Raw genomic sequence first — 20,767 nt, forward strand, 5'->3', positions numbered from 1 at the left:
AAGTTGATATGTGAATGAAAACCCCATCAAATTTTATTTCTTGTATTGTTATTGTATTGTTAATTGATCATGTATTGTATCGACCACCGATGTAAAATGTTCAAGATTAGAAAGCATTACAAACGCTGAGATTATCCTGTTGCTGTAAATCATATCAATAGAATTTAAAAATACTTTTAATCTTAAGGCTGTAAATTTTATGTATAGGATTTTACCCAGCTGTATATTAATCAATTGTAATGCCCACAGTCGATTTTTGACTCTCTTGTGAAAGGAGTGTGCAATTCAGCCTAAAGGCAGCGAAATGCTTCTGTGAAATAAACCATTATTATTATTATGATAGGGAATTCTGCCAAAGGAATAGACTGTCACATGTCCAATGTAGTATTCTATTTTTGTGTGGAGAAGATCACCATTTAAGATAGATTTACGCTTCCTACAGAGGTATTTGCATAATCAATGAAACAAGATAAAACAAGAAATTTACAAAAAATGAATATGTCATGCCGGTATGAGGTCTCTGAACTCTTGTTAATATAAAGGTCTTTGTCCTGTAGTCTATAGCAAGATTACACAAGTTATCGATTCCCACTGTAAATCAAAGAGAAGAAGTGGTAGAATCACTATATTTGTATGCAAGTACTACTGTCTGTCTATACGTATATCCGTTAGGTCGTCGTGTCCGTATTGGTATGTCTGATCCTGTCCGATGTAATTCCCGTCATATCCACTGTGTTCTACTGCGCAAGTCACGTCTTGGAAAGTCACCAGTTCAATGTTGCTCCTCACTCTTGTTGCGTCATTATCTTCAGAATCGGACTCAGAATCGGCTAGGAGGAGATATATGACAATTCGGTATTGCTCTTTGTTGCACAACGAAAATGATCTAGCTCCCAACGTTTAGATAGTTTTTCTGCTACCAATACAATAATGACTGGTCCTGCTTCCCGCCGCTAATTGGCGTAATAGTGGTAAGAATGCGATCCCAAACGTGGCTGAGCTTGTATCCCCTCTCATCATCATGGTTTACAAAGGACTACCGGAACTTTGCTAGGTAAATCCTTTTGGTTGAGCAACAAAGGCCAGCAAAGATTTTCACTTATTTACCAACCTGATGAAATCATACACGGAAGAACAACGTATTTTGTAAAAATCAAGAAATTGAATAATGTCATGTCAATAATTACGTCGTCGACTCTTTGTTCCGGCGTATCTGGGCAGATAATGGCAATTGCAAACTCATAATTCTTGCAAAACTCATGTGTACTCGAAGTCAACATGCACCGAAAGAAATGTTACATATGACCTTGTTGTTATGACAGAAGTTACCATAGTAACATTTTACCTGAGGTGTATTGGTAACCCATGTCCAGGTCAGTGTCGGCATCACTGTCGTCTGATTCCTCCACGCTGGCCTCAGGAGGCTTTGTTTCCTCTTCACCCTCTTGCTTTTCTGCCATCTTCTGTTCTTTCTTCAGTCGTCGCAGCCTCAGTTCTGATCCCGAGCTGCGCTTCTTTCTAGCTTGGTGGAGTTTTCTTACTTCCTCTTCGTCACTAGAATCTCTACAGGAGCCAGAAAAGAAGTTAGCACCTCCAATTTTTAAAACCAATTCAGGAAAAGGGATCAGGATTTGCGCATTCGGACCCTGCCAACAAATCACTGAGGTCATATGGATATTGAGGTCACTGAACAACAAGACTCTTTGTACACAAGCGTTCCGTCGATAAAGACCAGACATCAAGGTAATAAGATAGATATGTTAAAAAGCAATCACTCAGACAAGTGGATATGATTATGGAAGTAGTGATGTTGTTTTCTCAACAGACGTTGGGTGACCATCTGTCTCCTTCCTCTTGACAATTCTGACTGGTTCACATTACACTGCAGCATAGTTGTCCCTTCGTACAGTAATGTAAAGTATTAACATACATACAAAATCATCTACGTAGCAAATCACCATATACAGTGCATGCCAAGTGGTGTTCATCAAGGCGTTACGATCTCGTAGTGTGCGCAAGCAATGAGATGTTTCGATTTCTACAGCCGCACCGCCTCGTGCGTAACTTAGTAAGTTTTAGGAGAACATTGTCGTGTTTAATCTTCTTGTATTTTCGATGATAGCTCATAAAAATAAGATACTACTAGAAAAAGATACATTGTATCCGATTTCCTGAACTTCTGACCGTAGATAAGAACGTTATCGCCACAGATAAGCTTGTTGATGACTTTCAGAACACATGTACAAGCACGTGATCAACTCACAGTTCTTCACTGACGTACGCAGCATCTGAATAGTCCACAGGGCGCATACACAGTGTGCAGGTGTTGTTGATTTGGACCCAGCAAGCCAAACAAAATATCCCTGTGTAGGAAGGGGAACGTACATTTTGTCTACTCATGCCTTCTAGTATCAGAGTTATCAATTAACCCGTGATTCGGATACTACGAGTGTGAGTCAGAAAGCAATGCAAGTGGTTTCATAACAGATTCATTTTAATCGACTGAAATGAAATATGGTACAAAGTTAGATGCACATGTCCTATTGAGACTAAAATCTTTCAATTTGGTCTTTATCACTTTATGAGCAACTGAGTTGACGTCTGAGTTGACGGCAGTACTAGTTGAACACACGCCACCACAAATGGGCTAGCACCTTGCTGTAATGGTTACACAACTGTGCGGCCCAATGGCTAAAGAAACGGAGATGGGTAGCGAAACCATGTACACCAAAAAAATGTCAAAGAATTGTTTATGCATGTATATGTTTAGTTCCGGAACATTAAGGGTCCTACATATGTATATAAAGGTTTTAGAACTATTTTAAATTGCACGAGCACAGGTTATATTAAAGTTATTTGATGGTTTACAAATTTACATTTGGTCAAATTTATTGTCTATGACTAGGGCTGGGTATCGGTACAGCGTACCGGTACAAAACCGGTTTTTCTTATTGGACCGGTCCAGAAAAACCGGACCTGAAAAAATTAGGTGGACCGGATGTTGGACCGATTAGAAAATTAACAGATTATTTTATCAGGCATTCACACGTTTTGGCGCTTGCAGGTAGTGGAAAATAACAAGAGTGAAGTAGAGCAGAGTTTATAGTAATTTCTACCATGTTTTACAGCCAATTGCACAGTTGCAGTTAGCGTTGTAGGATTTTAAAATGCCAGTGTAAGTCTAATACTCCACCAAACAGATTTCTTTGTAGTGAAATGGACCATTGGTATGAGTCATACTGAATCAGGTCCAGGTTCAGGTCCGGACCTGGACCTAATCCTTTGGACCTGAACCGGACCTGGACCTGAATTTGCTGTACCGGTACCCACTCCTCTCTATGACCATACATCATCACAGCCCGGCTAGCTCAGTCGGTAGAGCATGGGACTCTTAATCCCAGGGTCGTGGGTTCGAGCCCCACGTTGGGCGACATTATTTTTTTCTCTCAGACAGCCTTATTTTAAGGCTTACGTATCAAGTGCCTGTGAGATGAAAAAGATGACTTATCACACACCTTTGCAGCCGGCATTTTCGCAATGTTTAAACTTCTTTTTGTCCTCCTGCTTTCCTGGTTTGGCGCAAGATATGCAGAACTTCTTCCCTTTCCAGCCGCACATTTTCAACAGCCTTTCAACACATGGAAAGCTATCGACACGTGCAACAGAGAAGAGAGAAAAAATCAGATCAGTAGAATGATACAAATTCTATACTGTCGACATGTCCATAACATGTACAATTGCTTTAAAGTGTTGAACATGTTTTATAAATTAAAAAAAACGGCCAGTAAACCATGTAAACACGTCTAGGCAAAGAGTTGTAAATAAACGTTGACCTTAGACCACAATGCATCACGTACGATTGCACATGCGCACTCAGATCTGTGAGATGGCTTATTTATTTCCTTCTTTAGATAAATTTCCAACACTCACCTTGACGCACACCTGTCCAGCACGTTTGAGTCGTATTCTTCTCGGTCTGGGCCAAACGAAACCTCCTGATCAGCCTCTTCTGCCATTCGTTCTATCGCCTTTCGCGCCGCCCACTTTCTCAGGGTCGCCGCTAGGCCCCCTTTTCTCTAAGAAAAACGAAACTTTACATTTTTATGTGACTTGTTGACGCAAATAATAATAATAATAATGATAATATAAACTGGTCTTAGGTGCAAATGTACAGTTCTTATCGATCTTAACTGTCATCGGCACACCAAATCAGTGTGTGTCCTCGTTAATGTTCTTGTACATTCCTTTCCACTGTGCCTTGTCCGCTGCCTGGTCCTGCAGCCATTTTAGCACATAGTGTGCCATCTTGACGTTCTGATTGTAGTACAGTTTCACGTAGTCAATCAGGCAGTCTAAAAGGCCTTCGCGGGGCCTACTGGTTTCTTGCTGAAGGCAATGTTGCGTGCCTTTTGGCCATGGGCAGGTGATGACTGAGGCAAACGTAGGATGTTGACGCAAAACCACAGAAATTATGTCATAAAAAGCAATTACATATCTTATAAGTAGAGTGGACTTATCCCTCAGCTGACCGACATCTATCGCACCGCACTCATCCCTCAGTGAGACATCTTGGCCGACAGGCTGAATAAAGGTTAGGGAACTGGAACTACGCGGCTCCAGATGTCTCACTGAGGGATGGGTGTGGACGTGCGATAGATGTCGGTTAGCTGAGGGATGAGTCCACTCTACTATATATCTTATAAGTTACGTCATGTACTGCAACTCTGTTCACGCGATATTTCACGAGACTTGGGTGACCATATCTAACCGTGTGGTGAAAACGCTATATATATTGGACAACATGGTTATATACAGAACAGTAAAAAATCAAGCTATTTACCTTCTCTTGTAGGAAGACGTGGTTTTCAATCTCACATTCCATGAACAAAAATAGAACAATCCATTCAAACTAAGCAGGTGAAAATACATGACAAGACATAACGAATTTCGAAACATTCCAAGTTTAAAAATGGCGACCTTCAGCATGTGGTTGTACAGCCAGACAACTCGTTCTCGTTCCCGGTCGGGAAAGTAGCTTGCACAGGTCGCTCTGCGCAGGCGCAATCCGTAGGACTCGAAAATAACGGTGAACAGGCAAGCACCGTAAATCAAACCTAATAAAAGGGGAAAAATAGCAAATTGATATATTGTAGACAATGATTAAAGGTATCTCAGTATAATGAATTGTCTTTGTTAAAAGTAACGAAATCTTTACTATCGCTGTAAAAAATTGTCTACGTTGAAATTGGTAAATGTAAAATGACGATATTTTGTCACCAGTAAGAAAACAGTCGGTCAGCTGTTGATTATACAATATCTTTGTTATCAAATTGTTTATGCTTATTAACTTATTCACATATTCCTACCTATTCTCTTGTACACGGAAAGGTCTGGGAATCTTGGATTAGGTAAACACTTGGTTGTGTCGAAGGTGAAGTCTTCCGCCGCTATGGGGTCAAAACTGGTGATGATCACACGGTACATATCCGCTAACATCCCGTCCCCATGTATCTGCATGCCGATACGGTGGGGAGCTGAAGAGGGACAAGGAAAAGTTTACTAGTGAGAAGTGAGTAGATATAAAATCACTAGTATATTTCAGATACCTTTTTAGCCACAAACCACTTTGATACTTGTCTTCGACGCGATTGATGTGTCTTTTCGTTAGCTGGATGATGTTGATTTTCCGCATAATAATTATAACAGCCCTGCTAACTCAGTCGGATCGAGCCCCATGTTGGGCGGTAGGTTATCTATTTTCCCTGAAGTATTTCCCCATCAACACATTTCCTAATCGGATTTTGACTGCCATCACGATGTTATGTTTAGAATAAAGATTGCGGCGGTCAATGGGTGGGTCAATGGGGCAGTCTACTGTAATATGGGAGGAAATTTCTAAGAAAGATCTGTGTAGCTCATACCTTTTAAAGAAAGATCTGTGTGAGTGCTTTTGTCCAACTGTACTGTACATTCACCCTTGGGTAAGTACGCTATTGGGACGTACCGGGCATAGAATTCGAAAGGTGCACCGTAGTTATTTCAGATACGGCGATCAAGAACACAGCGACGCATAAAGGCTTGTATGGTAACTGACAGGATCAAAGTTCCCTTACTGTCTAAAACGTTAGTGTACAAATATTATACTGTATCGTATAAAAGCTGGGGTTAAATTTACAATTTACAGTGTGCGTGTTGTATTTGACATTAAATACATTGTTCTTTGCGTGCGTGCAGTGTGCTTGCTATTTGCCATTAAGCACAACGGAAACCGTTATACTTTGCATAGGGCATGTTTTGAGTCGATACTCTTCTCAGCGACCACCTGTCCAAATCGACCGTTCTTGTCTGGTCCCCGGGTGGTCGTCTTGGGCAGGTTTGACTGTATACAGATACAGATAGAAACCACAGGGTTGCTGATGCTGCATTGGTACATTTATGTATTCAACCGCTAATAAAATATTACAAAATATCTTCGACAGAAAGAGCTCATGATACATTGCAATCTTATATTTGTCTGTCGTTTCCTCTAGTATTTAATCATAAGCCAAGAGTCCGTTGCTATTCTGGATACACGCTGCGTTTTGGGTCGTCGATGGTAAGGGTGACGTTATCATGTACCGTAATGACAATAAAGTATTGCAAAGCATCCTTTGCCCTTGACCATGAGAAAAGCACACGAATTTCCTTGACGGTGGAGACATGCCCACTGAGCTTTTCGGCTTCGCGTTTTTTTCTTCTCTGCTAGACAAGCTCATGATGCCATCACACTCACCACACCCAACCAGTTATCCCTATCTTCGCCCCGGCCAGCTTTATTTATAAGCTATCTTGTTTCTTATGTGGCGGTAATATGGCATCTGGTGGAATCGGTAAGAGTTGATGGTAAATATTTCATAAAGATATTCAGTTTGGTATTCTCGTTACATTTGTAATAAATAAATATGTCTTCAACCTCAAACGCTAGCAAAAAAAAGGTAGAGGGAATGGCCCCTGCAACAATATGTAAACGTGCATGAATGCACGTGCCTAGAAGTTAGACCACTGTGTAAAATGGTAGGAAAATACTAATGTGAATATTCTATAATGATTTCTTTATTTGTGTATATTTCTATAGTGATACATGTGTAGGTAAATAGCTTACAATGTTCTGTATTGTAACGTTATGATTTGTGAATAAAATTAAGGGGAAAAACACCTTCCGCCACAAAGAAATACTTTCTAATATTACATTTCATGGGATATTTTGCGTGACAAGAATTAAAGAAAGGTATTCGTTAAAGAAATATTCTAATGATGCCCAAACACGGCAGACATTTGTCCGAGCAAAGTGTCGCATAGTATTGTGGGTTGACTCACGGTTGGCGTCAATTTGCATGTCGGCGTGGATCGCGACCATCGTGAGCAGCCACCACTGCGACCAGTCCATGGCCATGATGAACCCTCCGTAGATGACGTTGATCAGCCAGAAGATCAGACCTTTGCCGAGGTTGTTTTTCTCCGCCTTACACATGCGGAAACCGGCTGGAAGGAACGGACAGATGGTTTACCGTACGAAGGATTAATATTGACCCAACAAAAATTACAGTGACTTTCGTATTGTCACAAAAGAGAAGTACCTGCAAAAACTCAACACTCTACCTATTAAACAATAAAGGCTAATATACGCTGATCTCTAAGATCTCGATACCATAAGGTGGGCTGAACGTATCAATGTATCTTTTCTAACAACAGAGCAATATTTTATGTACTAGTTTTGCATTATGTCAAATATGGCAATACCCTTACCGGGATGGATGTATCTGTAGTAGTCTCTGTAATCTAGAGGCAGGACGGTTTCCTTCCACATATCATTCCGCTTCTTGTCCATGGCTTTAAACTCTTCCGTAATGTACAAGTTGTCAAACCTGTCCTTGGTCATGTACTTCCTCCGGTAGCTAACGGCCCTGGGTAAAACAGTAATGGCAAGCATTAAAGGGGCATCCCACTCCAGAAAAATAGATAATAATGTATCAATGAACCAGCCTATCGTTTGTGGAATTCCGCTTCTGGTGAATTACGCGATGTATGTTTTGTAAAATAACATGGCACTCACAACCCATCTTAACCATGCATGCCCTATACGTGTAGATACTTCCTTTATCGTGAATATGTCGGGAATAAATGAGGAGCGATATAAGCACGCTAAGAAGGTACTCATGTGATATCGAAGAACTACTACTACATAGCAAGATGAGTTTCTTTAGCGCTATCTAAATTAGTTTTGTAATCAAACTGAGTAAGTCCAAATGCCTTCGCCACTAAAAAACTGGTCAGAAGACCAGTTATTGTCTGTCAATATGTACTAGTAATGTACAGGTGATCTACTTGAGTAGATGATTAGCTTAAGGTGAGAGGTTAGATCATAAGAAGCAGCGTTGCGCAGCGTAAGTGTGCTGGGCCCATAACCCAGAGGTCGATGGATCGAAACCACCCGCTGCTAGATTTTTTTCCAAACTTTCTTTTCTTTGAGCAGATTTCGTAGGTACATTTTTTAATTTGTTTATTATTTTCCGATGTTGATTTCTTATTGTTTGTGAAGACGTGGATCAAAACCACAAGCTTGATATATCTGTTAATCTTTCTTCTACAAAATAGATTCAATCAGTGCATTCTTATCATCTGATGTTCATTTGTTATTGTTTATGAAGAGTTTATTGGAAACTCTGTTCCAGTACAGCAGCGTGGCGCAGCGGAAGCGTGCTGGGCCCATAACCCAGAGGTCGGTGGATCGAAACCACCCGCTGCTAAGATCGTTTTGTTCAGTCAATGAGATATTCTTTTGCATTTTATGCAGAACACTTATGCACATAAATCATATCTATTTTCAAAATTAGCTAGACATATTTACAACTAACCTATGATTTTATCTGTATATAATTCCCAACTTACTTGATGTACAAGACGAGAAAGGTGATGACCATGACATTGCTTACAGACCGGATCAGTGTCCTGAATGTCTCTGTTCTTCCCTTGATCTCTTGAAGGATTTCTTCCTGTTGATTCAACACTTATGATTACTGCCTAGCCAGAGGCCAAATACTCAATAAAAAACAAGGTGGTGTAATATATTCAACAATTGTCTTGCCTATTCCATTTTATATTGGACAAAGCATTACCGGCAAACATCCCCAATCAACTGAGTTGTCTGTGGCGAGGCCAGCAGAACTCGAGCTGACAGAGTGCGCCTGTCATCTCAGCCCGGCTAGCACAGTCGGCAGAGCATGGGAATCTAAATCCCAAGTGTCGTAGGTTCCAGCCCAACGTTGGGCGATACACTTTTGTCTTACAATAAAATATTGGATTTTTGTGTGTGTGGTACACTTTAGCAAAGAGCAATCCACTTGATATTTCACAACACAAAATAAATCAACAACTATAGAGTTAGACGTTTTAGATAGTACTCATTTGTTTTTGCTTGTGGCGACGTTTTAGGACGAAAGGTAGAAGATACGATGTGAAACGTCTAGCTCTTTTGAGATTTAATCCATTTGCTTTAATTCATCTTGTACTAAATAACATTCTACCTGGAATTAAAAAAAAACACCAAAGCTTCATGTGTTACTACATGATACATGCACTCCCTCCAGGGCACACATAGCTTACCCTGATCTCTTTGCCAGACTTAGATACGTCCTTCACAAGAGTGTAGTTGTGATAGATGTCCACGTCAAAGTAGAACTCGCGCTCCAGGTTTTTCATAGCATTTGCGGCAGCTGAATGCGGACGAGCAGAAACAGAACATCTTGTATCAGAAAGGCACAATACAGCTCTTCAAGACAGTTATAGTTTTCTGCTTTACTTGCCTAGATAACCATATTTGTTACCATACTTCTTCTCCATTTGCGTGAGCAATAGTATCATAGCATATACTAGAGCTGTAGAATATCATACCTTCGCCAAATGATATTAACCTTGAAGTTAATAGATTGCACGGATCAACATGACATAATTTCTTCCATAAGTCAATACACCATAGAGCATACTGAGGGCAAGAGCACACTGAAGTAGTGAAGGAAGGGAACAGTTTTCCAGAAAAAGAGATCTTAAACCGGAACTTCCACTACATTACCACAAGAGGTCGCTAGGGGGTCCATTATCAAATTTGACCTTCGTCTTTCCAACACGTTTTGCCTAGCAAATATCATGAAGATCTATCCACATGGACGTACGGATTCTCAAACAGACGGAACCGAAAGAACAACCTTCTGGTGATGGTAATAAGTTACAAATGTTTGCACTGTAAGCTATGTTTTACTTACGCGTAACAATCAGCTTGTGAGCCATGTCCTTGATCTTTTTCGTTGCCTTACACAAAGCCTTTCCGACTACTTCTATCGGAAACAACAGACAAAGGGCACATGTCATTGAAAACTTACCCAAAACGGTGGCTTGCTGAACTACGCCAAATTGCGCAATGAAATACCGTCAACATTGCAAATGTGTGCCAGTTTTCCCTCGAGGTCACACTGACGTATGACGCATTTGCTTATGAAGCCCAGGTCGGAAATCACCGTGTTGGCATTCAATTAAAAAATCAATGTTCAACTAGAGTTCGGCGACCTGATACCTCCATGAAATATTTAGACATTTTGTAAATATTATGCAAATACACATTTACATGATTTATGCATGGTGATGTTCATCATTGGATAACGTACACATGTAACACTTATAGAATTCTCGTCATTAATCATTAAACGGTTTTGCAATTTTTCATATACCTACCTACCTATTCCCTTGACCTCCTGGTCGTTGGAAGGGCAAGGAAGACATGTATATATGATGCAAATCAGTTCCTCATTTGCATATTTGGTATATACGTATGTTCCACCTATCATAAAAAGTCCAGTTATTGACAATGGAATTATACAATTTCCTCATTAATCATGCACATTAAGCCATAATTTGCATAACATGTATATCATTATGAACATCTTAACCTAAGATACCTGCATACCTAAAATGATAACAATCCTTCATTCCTTTTTCTGCAGTTATTCTCTTTGAAGTGTCTTGACAAAAAAGCGCCCTTGCAGTTTCACAGTTAAATGTTAGGGGGCTGAAACTTGCCCCACGTTGTCATGACACTAAAAGCTATCTACCACCCAAATGTCAAGACCATAGCATGTCCGGGACAAGAGACACATAGAAGAAACTGCAATGATAGAATATTCTCATTGATTATACAAATGTACTCCTATTTCGCATAATTAATATCTTATCTTGTACAACATTGTCTAAGGTACTTACATACCAAAAATCATGAAAATCCATTGTTCTCTTCTTTAGTTATTCTCTTCAGAAGTTTTTGACAAAAATGCACTTAAAAATCGTGACCAAAGCGTATTCAGAAAACGAGATAACAAAGCCGGAAGTTGCACTGCAGTACCAAGGGAAGCCACTAGGGGACCCAAAATCTAATCATTTTCAGCTTTCATTACACCCCACCACCACACCAAGTATGAAACCAATCCACCAAGCCGTTCTTGAGTTATCTTGTTCACAGACATACAGACACACACACACACACACACACACACACACACACAAACTCTAGTGAAAATATAACCTCCATGACATTTCATGGAGGAATAATAAAAATGCATCAAAACAGATTTACACAGATGAAAGAATGTTCATTTATGGTACCTGACCCAACATGGGTAAGATATTCTTTAATTTACAAATTATGCCTTTTTGTGAGATTTTGTGACTCGGGATTATTTTGGAAACTATTTGGGTTCAAACCATCCACTGTTGTACTAGTATCATCTTCTTAATAGCCTACTGTAGAAATCTGGTCATAGAAGTAGCTTATTAAGTTTAAATGCAGGTTTTCATCCATATTATACTTACTGTTCACAGTTTTGCACATATCTTGCCGAATACTCCACGGGATCATGCCACAAAAAAAACAGTTTTTGTAAAGCATCTGGTCTAAGCAGACTTCCAAGGCGTCCATTTTATCTCCGCACCCTTCCGCAAGGCTGTCCAGCCATTCTGCCGCCTTCTTAATGGTATTTCCTGTGGTGATAAAAACATGCTCAAATGGCTGTTCAATTTCAATTATTTTTTTCTTTTCTTGTTACAGTATAGCACTGTTGTCCTGAAAATTTCTTTCCCGGTTTGAAGTACGCATTAGCAGTATGATGCATTGTGGGTAATTGTCAGGGACCTTCAACTTTGATATGTTACCCACAATGCACCACGCTGCGCATACTCACTTGAAACCACGAAGTATGGGGGAGACGTGTTTCTTGTTTTTGTTCACTCTTTCTCCCTCTTTTGTTCATCTCATAATTTTCAAAATTTTTCATTGGTGAAGAAGAATCTTTAATAAAAGATTTAAATTGCAAAGAGCAGCGTGGCGCAGCGGAAGCGTGCTGGGCCCATAACCAAAAGGTCGGTGGATCGAAACCACCCGCTGCTAAAAACATTGTCCTACTTGTTCAATGACAAACAATATTTTCCGCCAAGTATTAATGGACTGGCAACTGCGAAACATGTTTGTGACTTTTTTCCGGCGTAGATAAGATTAGGACCCTTTTGCATTTCCTGTCATTTTTTGCCATCGCCCCGTTATAGACACTAAAATTGCTTGTGAAGCATTTACTTGACGTTCAACACGTACCTACTGAATAAATGGTGTCCCTGACGGCTATAAACCCCCTCTTGGCTTTCTCTGCGGCTTCCTGCAGCTGTTGGATGACGTCTTCTACAGCGTCTATTATATCTGTGACGAAATGCGATCAAAGTAAATATTCAGATATTTGTCAGAAATTGCTCCATGAAGCAAAATAAAACTTTCCTAAAAAAGACATGTATTTCGCCCAACTTGACCCACGGATGAAGAGTCCCGTGCTCTACCGACTGAGCTAGCCGGGCTACATGTCGCAGAGCTACTGTCAAGTAGAGACGAGCCAGCCTCTAGCTCGCTTTGGACAACTCAGTTGATAGGAGATTCTGGTAACGTGTGAAATACTTTATCAATCAAGTCAAGTTTCTGACGGTGGGTTTGGCCTTTCTTCTGTTAACTTCTTCTGTTCTTTCTGAAAACTAAAAGGAAAGTTGGTAAGAAACATGCAGCAGTATATCATGAACTATAAAGGTGGGGAAACGTTCCCGATGATTTTTAATTTCACTATAGGGTCACATGGACTGTTAGCGGTGGATGCAACAAAGGCGCACAGAAGAAAACTGAGCTCGAGGTCACGTTGTTGAACATTAAAACCGCGAACATTTATAACATTTTGCACAATGCACACAAGTATGGCTTTCTGTTTCAGGTATCGCGAGAATATAAGCGATGTGACGTTTACGTGTGTGTCACGGCCGTGGGGTATTGATGTAATGGTTTGCTTGTTGGTAGAAACACTCCGCTGGCTCCCGGGATCGAGCCAGCGACGAATCCGGGCCATGCGCCACCAGATCACAAACCCAACACGCAAACCATTACGCCAAAAGGCCCGATCCCTCTTGCAAAGTCGATTTGACGGTGCTTGAACCCACTGTCACATGTACTCACGCGAGACTGGCGACATGATGAGATCAGCCAGAGCCTCTGATTGGTTCGCAGCCAGAGCTGACCCGCATGACATGCTCCGTGACCCCACCTCGATGTTGTGCTGCAGGTTGACGTAAGGACCGGACATCACCAACACCATGGCGTACGCCATCGCAACAGACCGGCCGCGGCCTAGGTATCATAAGAGCAGTTTTGGGTAAAAGTTTTTCCCGAATCTACAACTCACAAGATAAATCATATAACTGGGAAATGTCACTTACAGTGAAAGTCGGAGTTATTCATAAAGATTTTCATTATTGATTATTATTGCAAGAGAAATGCACCCAACGTGGGACTCGAACCCATGTCCCTGGGATAAGAGTCCCATGCACTACCGACTGAGCTAGCCAAGCTGTGAATGTCATCTATTTTCTTAGAAAGAGCAGACAGTTGCTTGTTCTCGTCACATTTCAGTCTTTGAAACAAAAGAAGCGTGGTTGCCTAAGCAATGTGTGTGAACAGATTTCAGCTGCCATACGTACTTGAGAAGAAGTTGGGTAGCATGAGGAGGATGGTGCAGCGGAACTTGGCTGACACGGCCATGCCCACCGTGAGGATGACTCCAAGGATACAGCCAGCTGTATCCGCGCTTCCCTTGGAGTAGTTCATGTGGCGGATCATCAAATAGTACAGGAGAACCGTTAACATTAGGCCAGCTAGAACACAAAGACAACATGAAATTGAAGATCTCATACCTTAGTGAAATATTTAGATTAATTTCTGAAATGCTTGCTTTATTCATTACCATTATTGTGTCTATGTATTTTACTACTTGCACCCTTCAGGAAACAAACATGCGTACACAAAGAATGGAAGACAGGAAATGAGATAACCTTTTCTGGAACATTTGACCTAACTTCCTGAACAGATTGCCGGTGACTTTTCCAAAACGAAACAATCGTATCGATTTACTCACAGATAAAACCGAGGAAGGTCTTTGCTATGCTGTTCTCCCTCGTGCCGGTGATGCAGCATCTTCGTATGGGGTTAGACGATTCTGTCACTTCCGATGTGCATAGACAACAACACAGCTTCTCCACACACTTAATGCAGATTGTACAAGAACACCTCTCGTCCCATTTACCCATGGGATGGTACTGTTTAGCAAGAAACTTCACCCTCTCGATATGGGCAGACGCTTTCGTTTCTTTCTCTTTCTCCATCATCTCCTTTGCCTTGTTTTTGGCCATTTGCTTCAGGCGCCTCTTGCAGCATTTTTTACACTGCTTCTTGCAGCATTTGACACACTGCTTGGCGCATTTCTTCCCCAGTTTTTTGCAGCACTTTTTGCAGCATTTCCCGAAACACTTGAAGCAGACCTTGCCGACCATCTTCAATAAGGCTGACATCTTGTATATTCACACGGAAATCTTGCTGAAATGAAACAAAAATTATATCCTATCTAAAGCATTTTGTAGGATTTCCCTTTCTGTGAGCTTCTCTCGTATCCAACCGAACCCTTGAGTCTCTGTGGTGTCAATGAGGGAGTCGAAACCATGGTTGTCCAAACTTTTCCCAGCCAGCTCATGATGCTTTGTTTACGGTGTGATTTGTTTTGTATCGAACATGCCTTCCCTAGAACATGGAAACAAACAAAAACTTCAACGGATACAACGAAATCGTTCTGAAGAACGCCATTCTACTTGTGATTTCTGTCCTCAAGGTGAAGACAACGTAACGCGACTTTGGAGTTGAAGGTAAAAGACCAGGTAATAATAATGATAATAATAATGAATGGTTTATTAGCACCAAAAACAAGTGCGCATATACATGTACATATCATTGCAGCCAAACAAGGCTGAATTGGTGTATGATACACAATACGTTTGATTAAAACTTCATTAAGACTCGTTTAGCAATGACACAATATGAAAGGATGTGTGCTATTTTTGAATCTGGATGATCTGCATATAAACTGTGTGCAGTTGTTCTTTGTTTGTAGTCTTTGCCATGAAGAGGCATGAACACTTCCCCGTTTCGGGGGTAATCAGCCAGAGGATAATGGGGACTTCGACACAGACAATGCAAACTTCAAACAAAGCTTTAAGACTGCGGCGTCTCAGCAGGTGCAGGGAAGTAAGTGACAGCTGTTCTAGGGCTCTGTCGTAGCCAACATAGAGTCTACCTAGAATTATTCTGCACGCCAGATATATTGCAAAAAAATGGAATTATACAACTTCCTCATTAATTATGCAAATTAATTCCTCATTTGCATAACATGCAGATTATTATGAATATCTTTGCCCAAGCTACCTGCATGCCTAAAATAATGCCAATCCGTTAATCCTTTCTGCAGTTATTCTCTTTGGAATGTCTTGACAAAAACGCCCCTGTAGTTCCAAAATTACATGTTAGGGAGCTGAAACTTGCCCCACTTTGTCATGACGCTAAAAGCTGTCTACCACCCAAATGTCAAGACCATATATCGTCCGGGACAGGAGATACATAGAAAAAACTGCTATGATAGAATATTCTCATTAATTATGCAAATGTGCTCTTATTTTGCATAATTAATATTTTATCTTGTACAACATTGTCTAAGGTACCTACATACCAAAAATTATGAAAATCCGCTGTTCCCTTCTTGAGTTATCCTCTTCAGAAGTTTTTGACAAAAATACCCCTGCTATCCCAAACCTAGACGCTAGGGGGTCCAAACTTACGTCGCTTCTTCCTGAGCACAAGAGCTATCTAAAACTCAAATATCGTGACCATGCATAGTATGTTCAGAACACCTAGATAGCAAAACCGGAAGTTGCGCTGCAGTACCAAGGGGAGTTGCTAGGGGCCCAAAATCTATTCATTTCCAGCTTTCATCACACACTACCAACACACCAAGTATAAAACCAATCCATCCAACCGTTCTTGAGTGATTTTGTTTACACACAGACACACAGACAAACGCAGGGTAAACAAGAGTCTGTTTTGTGATGGTGCCTAGGGTTAATATGGTTTGACGTTTGGCAAAATTATTCCATCATTGTTCTTATATATCTACTTATGATAAACAGTGAGATCCAAATCTACACCTTTTTAGTGACCTAGCCATTTCATTTTTATTTCCTATTGTTACACCTGCACCTGGCACATATCCCTTATGGGTATTATGCAAATTAATTCCTCATTTGCATAACATGCACATTATCATGAACATCTTTGCCCAAGCTACCTGCATGCCTAAAATGATGCCAATCCCTCAATCCTTTCTGCAGTTATACTCTTTGGAATGTCTTGACAAAAACGCCCCTGCAGTTAACCAGTTTCGCAGTTAAATGTTAGGGGGCTGAAACTTGCCCTACTTTGTCATGACACTGAAAGCTATCTACCACCCAAATTTCAAGACCATATCACGTCCGAGACAAGAGATACATAGAAAAAACTGCTATGATTAAATGTTGTCATTAATTATGAAAATTTGCTCCTATTTTGCCGCAATTAGTATTTCATTTTGTACAACATTGTCCGAGGTACCTACATACCAAAAATCATGGAAATCCTTTGTTCCCTTCTTGAGTTATCCTCTTCAGAAGTTTATGACAAAAATGCCCCTGCTATCCCAAGCCTAGACGCTAGGGGGCCCAAACTTATGTCATTTCTTTCTGAGCACAAGAGCTATATAACACTCAAAAATCGTGACCATAGCATGTTCAGAACACCGAAATAGGAAACCCGGAAGTTGCGCTGCAGTACCAAGGGAAGCCGCTAGGGGGCCCAAAATCTAATCATTTTCAGCTTTTATCACACACTACCAACACACCAACTATGAAACCAATCCACCCAGCCGTTAGGGAGTTATCTTGTTTACACACAGACACGCAGACAAACACAGGGTAAAGTAGAGTTCGACGAAATCATACCTTTGCCAAATGAACCAGGTTTGTTATGTAGAAAGATGTCTGTAGACATAAGTATGCTACTCATTACATATAATTATATATGTTATTTGATTAAGTCACACCTCTATGAGTGCAAGACTGCAAGCAAAAGCTTGTGCTAAGACGATTTCATTTTGGTAGTCTAGAGCTGAGATACAATTTTTTCTGAAATTCAGAAAAATACAATCCGTGAACCAAGACATTGAATTGGACTGGCCTGACGTTATCGTAATAACAGTGAATGCTCTGAGCAACCTGATACTCGAGAGTAGCAAGGACGTTGGTACTATAAGGTCACATTGCAGGTGGAAGATGACCCGGAAACACAAACACACAGGCACACCCCAAACTATATCTCCATTTGTCATGGAACTAACTATTAAAAAAACCGCAGAAGTTCAAAACACATGGGATCAACCTATCCTCAATTTTCCTTCAACATAAGTCTGCTCTAGTTGGTTAAAGTGATTGGCACCCAGGGGGCAGGGGGCAGGGCTGGGTCAGCCTGAAGCTTGATCTACTTGCCTGGCACTGAACAGTTGTCAATAAGACACGTCCAAGCAGAGGTAAGGAGAGACAGTGGATTTATAAACTTCCCACATTGATTATGCAAATTAGTTGTTAATTTGCATAACTAGCATCTCATTATGAACGTCTTCACTAAGGCTATCCACATATAAAAAATCATTACGATCCGGCAACACGTTCATATTTCCCATTAATTATGCAAATAAGCTCGCCATTTGCATAATTGATATCTATCGACATTTCTCTCTTTCCCAGCCACACATGTCACAAGTTTGAAAGTCCTATCATGGCCTGAGGTGGACTTATAAACTTTCCTCATTAATTATGCAAATGAGCGTCTCATATAAATAATTAGCATTCCATCACGCAGGCCATCACTCATTCCATCTGCATACCAAAAATCATGACGATCCGTCAACACGTTCTCCAGTTATCCTCGTCCAAAGTTCGAAGAGTAAGCCGGCGCCTGCACTTCCAAGAAAGCCGCTAGGGGGCCCAAACTCGCAGCAATCACTCTCTGCTTTAAGGGCTCCCTACCGCTCAAAAATCACAAACGCAGCATGTCCGGAACGCGAGATATCAAGCATGGAGGTACCGCTGCAGTACCTTAGCAAGCCGCTAGGGGGCCCATTATCCAACTCCCCCTTCGTTCTCCAGACCCCTACCCACCCAACCAGGCTGAAGTTGGCCGCCGATTGGGCCGCCGATTCGTAGCCGCCGATTGGGCCGCCGATTCGTCATTAGACAAAACATAGCATCCGATTCAGACCCCCATTCGAAGAAACTAAAAATTCCTAATTTCCGTTAAAAGCTTAAATAAATATCAAGCACAGCTGGATATTGTCTATTACCAACCAATATAGGCAAATATAAACATAAATTATAACAAAAAGTAGGAAATCAACGATTAAGCGCAAATTATAGGCCCAATCAGCAGCCACTGTCTTCAGCTTGGTCTAACGTTAGCTGCCACACTTCTTCTAGAGCAAACTGCTACTTATCTAAACGTGGCCCGTGAACTTGTAAGACGAATTAAGATAGCGTATACCCTTAGGTATTCAATACAAGTGTCAAATATTACGGGCCGGATTTAATTAATGATCCACAAGGGAATTAACCAATAGGAAATACGAAAGCAAAGGGGCGCTAAAATCGGCTTTCATACGGATTCTAGAGCAAACTGCTACTTATCTAAACGTGGCCCGTGAACTTTTAAGACGAATTCAGATAGCGTATACCCTAACTTATTCAAAACAAGTATCAAATCTTACGGGCCAGATTTAAGTAATGATCTACAAGGGAATTAACCAATAGGAAATACGCAAGCAAAGGGGCGCTAAAATCGGCTTTCATACGGATTCTAGAGCAAACTGCTACTTATCTAAATGTGGCCCGTGAACTTTTAAGACGAATTCAGATAGCGTATATCATAACGTATACAAGATAAGTATCAAATCTTACGGGCCGGGTTTAATTAATGATCTACAAGGGAATTAATTAATAGGAAATGCGAAAGCAAAGTGGCGATAAAATCGGCTTTCATACGGCTTCTAGAGCAAACTGCTACTTATCTAAACGTGGCCCGTGAATTCTTAAGATGAATTTAGATAGCGTATACTCTAAGGTATTTAATACAAGTGTCAAATCTTACGGGCCGGATTTAATTAATGATCTACAAGGGAATTAACCAATAGGAAACACGCAAGCAAAGGGCGCTAAAATCGGCTTTCATACGGATTCTAGAGCAAACTTCTACTTATCTAAACGTGGCCCGTGAACTTTTAAGACGAATGTAGGCAGCGTATATCATAACGAATTCAATACAAGTGTCAAATTTTACGGGCCGGGTTTAATTAATGAACTACAAGGGAATTAACTAATAGGAAATACGCAAGCAAAGTGGCGCTAAAATCGGCTATTATACGGCTTCTAGAGCAAAATGCTACTTATCTAAACGTGGCCCGTGAACTTTTAAGACGAATTGAGAAGCGTATACACCAACGTATTCAATACAAGTGTCAAATCTTACGGGCCGGATTTAATTAATGAACTAGACCGTAATAAACTAATAGGAAATGCACAGGCAAGGGGCGCTAAAATCGGCTTTTATAGGACTTCTAGAGCAAACTGCTACTTATCTAAACGTGGCCCGTGAATTTTTAAAATGAATTTAGATAGCGTATACTCTAAGGTATTCAATACAAGAGTGAAATCTTACGGGCCGGATTTAATTAATGATCTACAAGGGAATTAACCAATAGGAAACACGCAAGCAAAGGGGCGCTAAAATCGGCTTTCATACGGCTTCTAGAGCAAACTTCTACTTATCTAAACGTGGCCCGTGAACTTTTAAGACGAATGTAGGCAGCGTATACCCTAAGGTATTCAATACAAGTGTCAAATTTTACGGGCCGGATTTAATTAATGAACTACAAGGGAATTAACTAATAGGAAATACGCAAGCAAAGGGACGCTGAAATCGGCTATGACACGGCTTCTAGAGCAAACTGCTACTTATCTAAACGTGGCCCGTGAATTTTTAAGATGAATTTAGATAGCGTATACCCCAACGTATTCAATACAAGTGTCAAATCTTACGGGCCGGATTTAATTAATGAACTAGACCGTAATTAACTAATATGAAATGCACAGGCAAGGGGCGCTAAAATCGGCTATTACACGGCTTCTAGAGCAAACTGCTACTTATCTAAACGTGGCCGTGAATTTTAAGATGAATTTAGATAGCGTATACCCCAACGTA

The 20,767-nt window shown here is 40.7% G+C and overlaps 1 protein-coding gene, 1 long non-coding RNA gene and 2 other non-coding genes across 5 annotated transcripts in view; 3 read left to right on the forward strand and 1 right to left on the reverse strand.

Annotated features, from left to right (window-relative positions):
* On the reverse strand, positions 1-15,140 carry LOC118410795 (DC-STAMP domain-containing protein 2-like). 2 transcript variants are annotated; one of them, XM_035812616.1, is made up of 17 exons: positions 14,520-15,140; positions 14,086-14,259; positions 13,565-13,735; positions 12,671-12,772; positions 11,896-12,063; positions 10,299-10,367; positions 9,643-9,752; positions 8,929-9,032; positions 7,786-7,943; positions 7,357-7,521; positions 5,367-5,534; positions 4,978-5,114; positions 3,931-4,076; positions 3,516-3,646; positions 2,264-2,363; positions 1,346-1,563; positions 1-830 (listed from the first exon to the last, which is right to left on the reverse strand). In XM_035812616.1, exons 1-17 carry the CDS (start codon positions 14,950-14,952, stop codon positions 643-645), a joined length of 2,742 nt encoding a protein of 913 aa, XP_035668509.1. In that variant the 5' UTR covers positions 14,953-15,140; the 3' UTR covers positions 1-642. The 2 variants fall into 2 exon arrangements, with proteins under 2 accessions (XP_035668509.1, XP_035668508.1); XM_035812615.1 differs by having other exon boundaries at positions 10,299-10,370; positions 14,520-15,139.
* Positions 3,358-3,430, forward strand: Trnak-cuu. The gene has a single exon. It is a non-coding gene; the product is annotated as a tRNA-Lys (tRNA).
* Positions 8,715-8,786, forward strand: Trnam-cau. The gene has a single exon. It is a non-coding gene; the product is annotated as a tRNA-Met (tRNA).
* Positions 15,141-15,196: 56 nt separating the features above from the next.
* LOC118410815 overlaps positions 15,197-20,767 on the forward strand; it is a 16,719-nt gene continuing 11,148 nt past the window's right edge. The window contains exon 1 of the long non-coding RNA XR_004830603.1: positions 15,197-15,300. This is a non-coding gene — a long non-coding RNA (uncharacterized LOC118410815). The remainder of the gene's footprint in view (positions 15,301-20,767) is intronic.

Source organism: Branchiostoma floridae, chromosome 3, assembly GCF_000003815.2.
Source record: "Branchiostoma floridae strain S238N-H82 chromosome 3, Bfl_VNyyK, whole genome shotgun sequence".
Lineage (NCBI taxonomy): Eukaryota > Metazoa > Chordata > Leptocardii > Amphioxiformes > Branchiostomatidae > Branchiostoma > Branchiostoma floridae.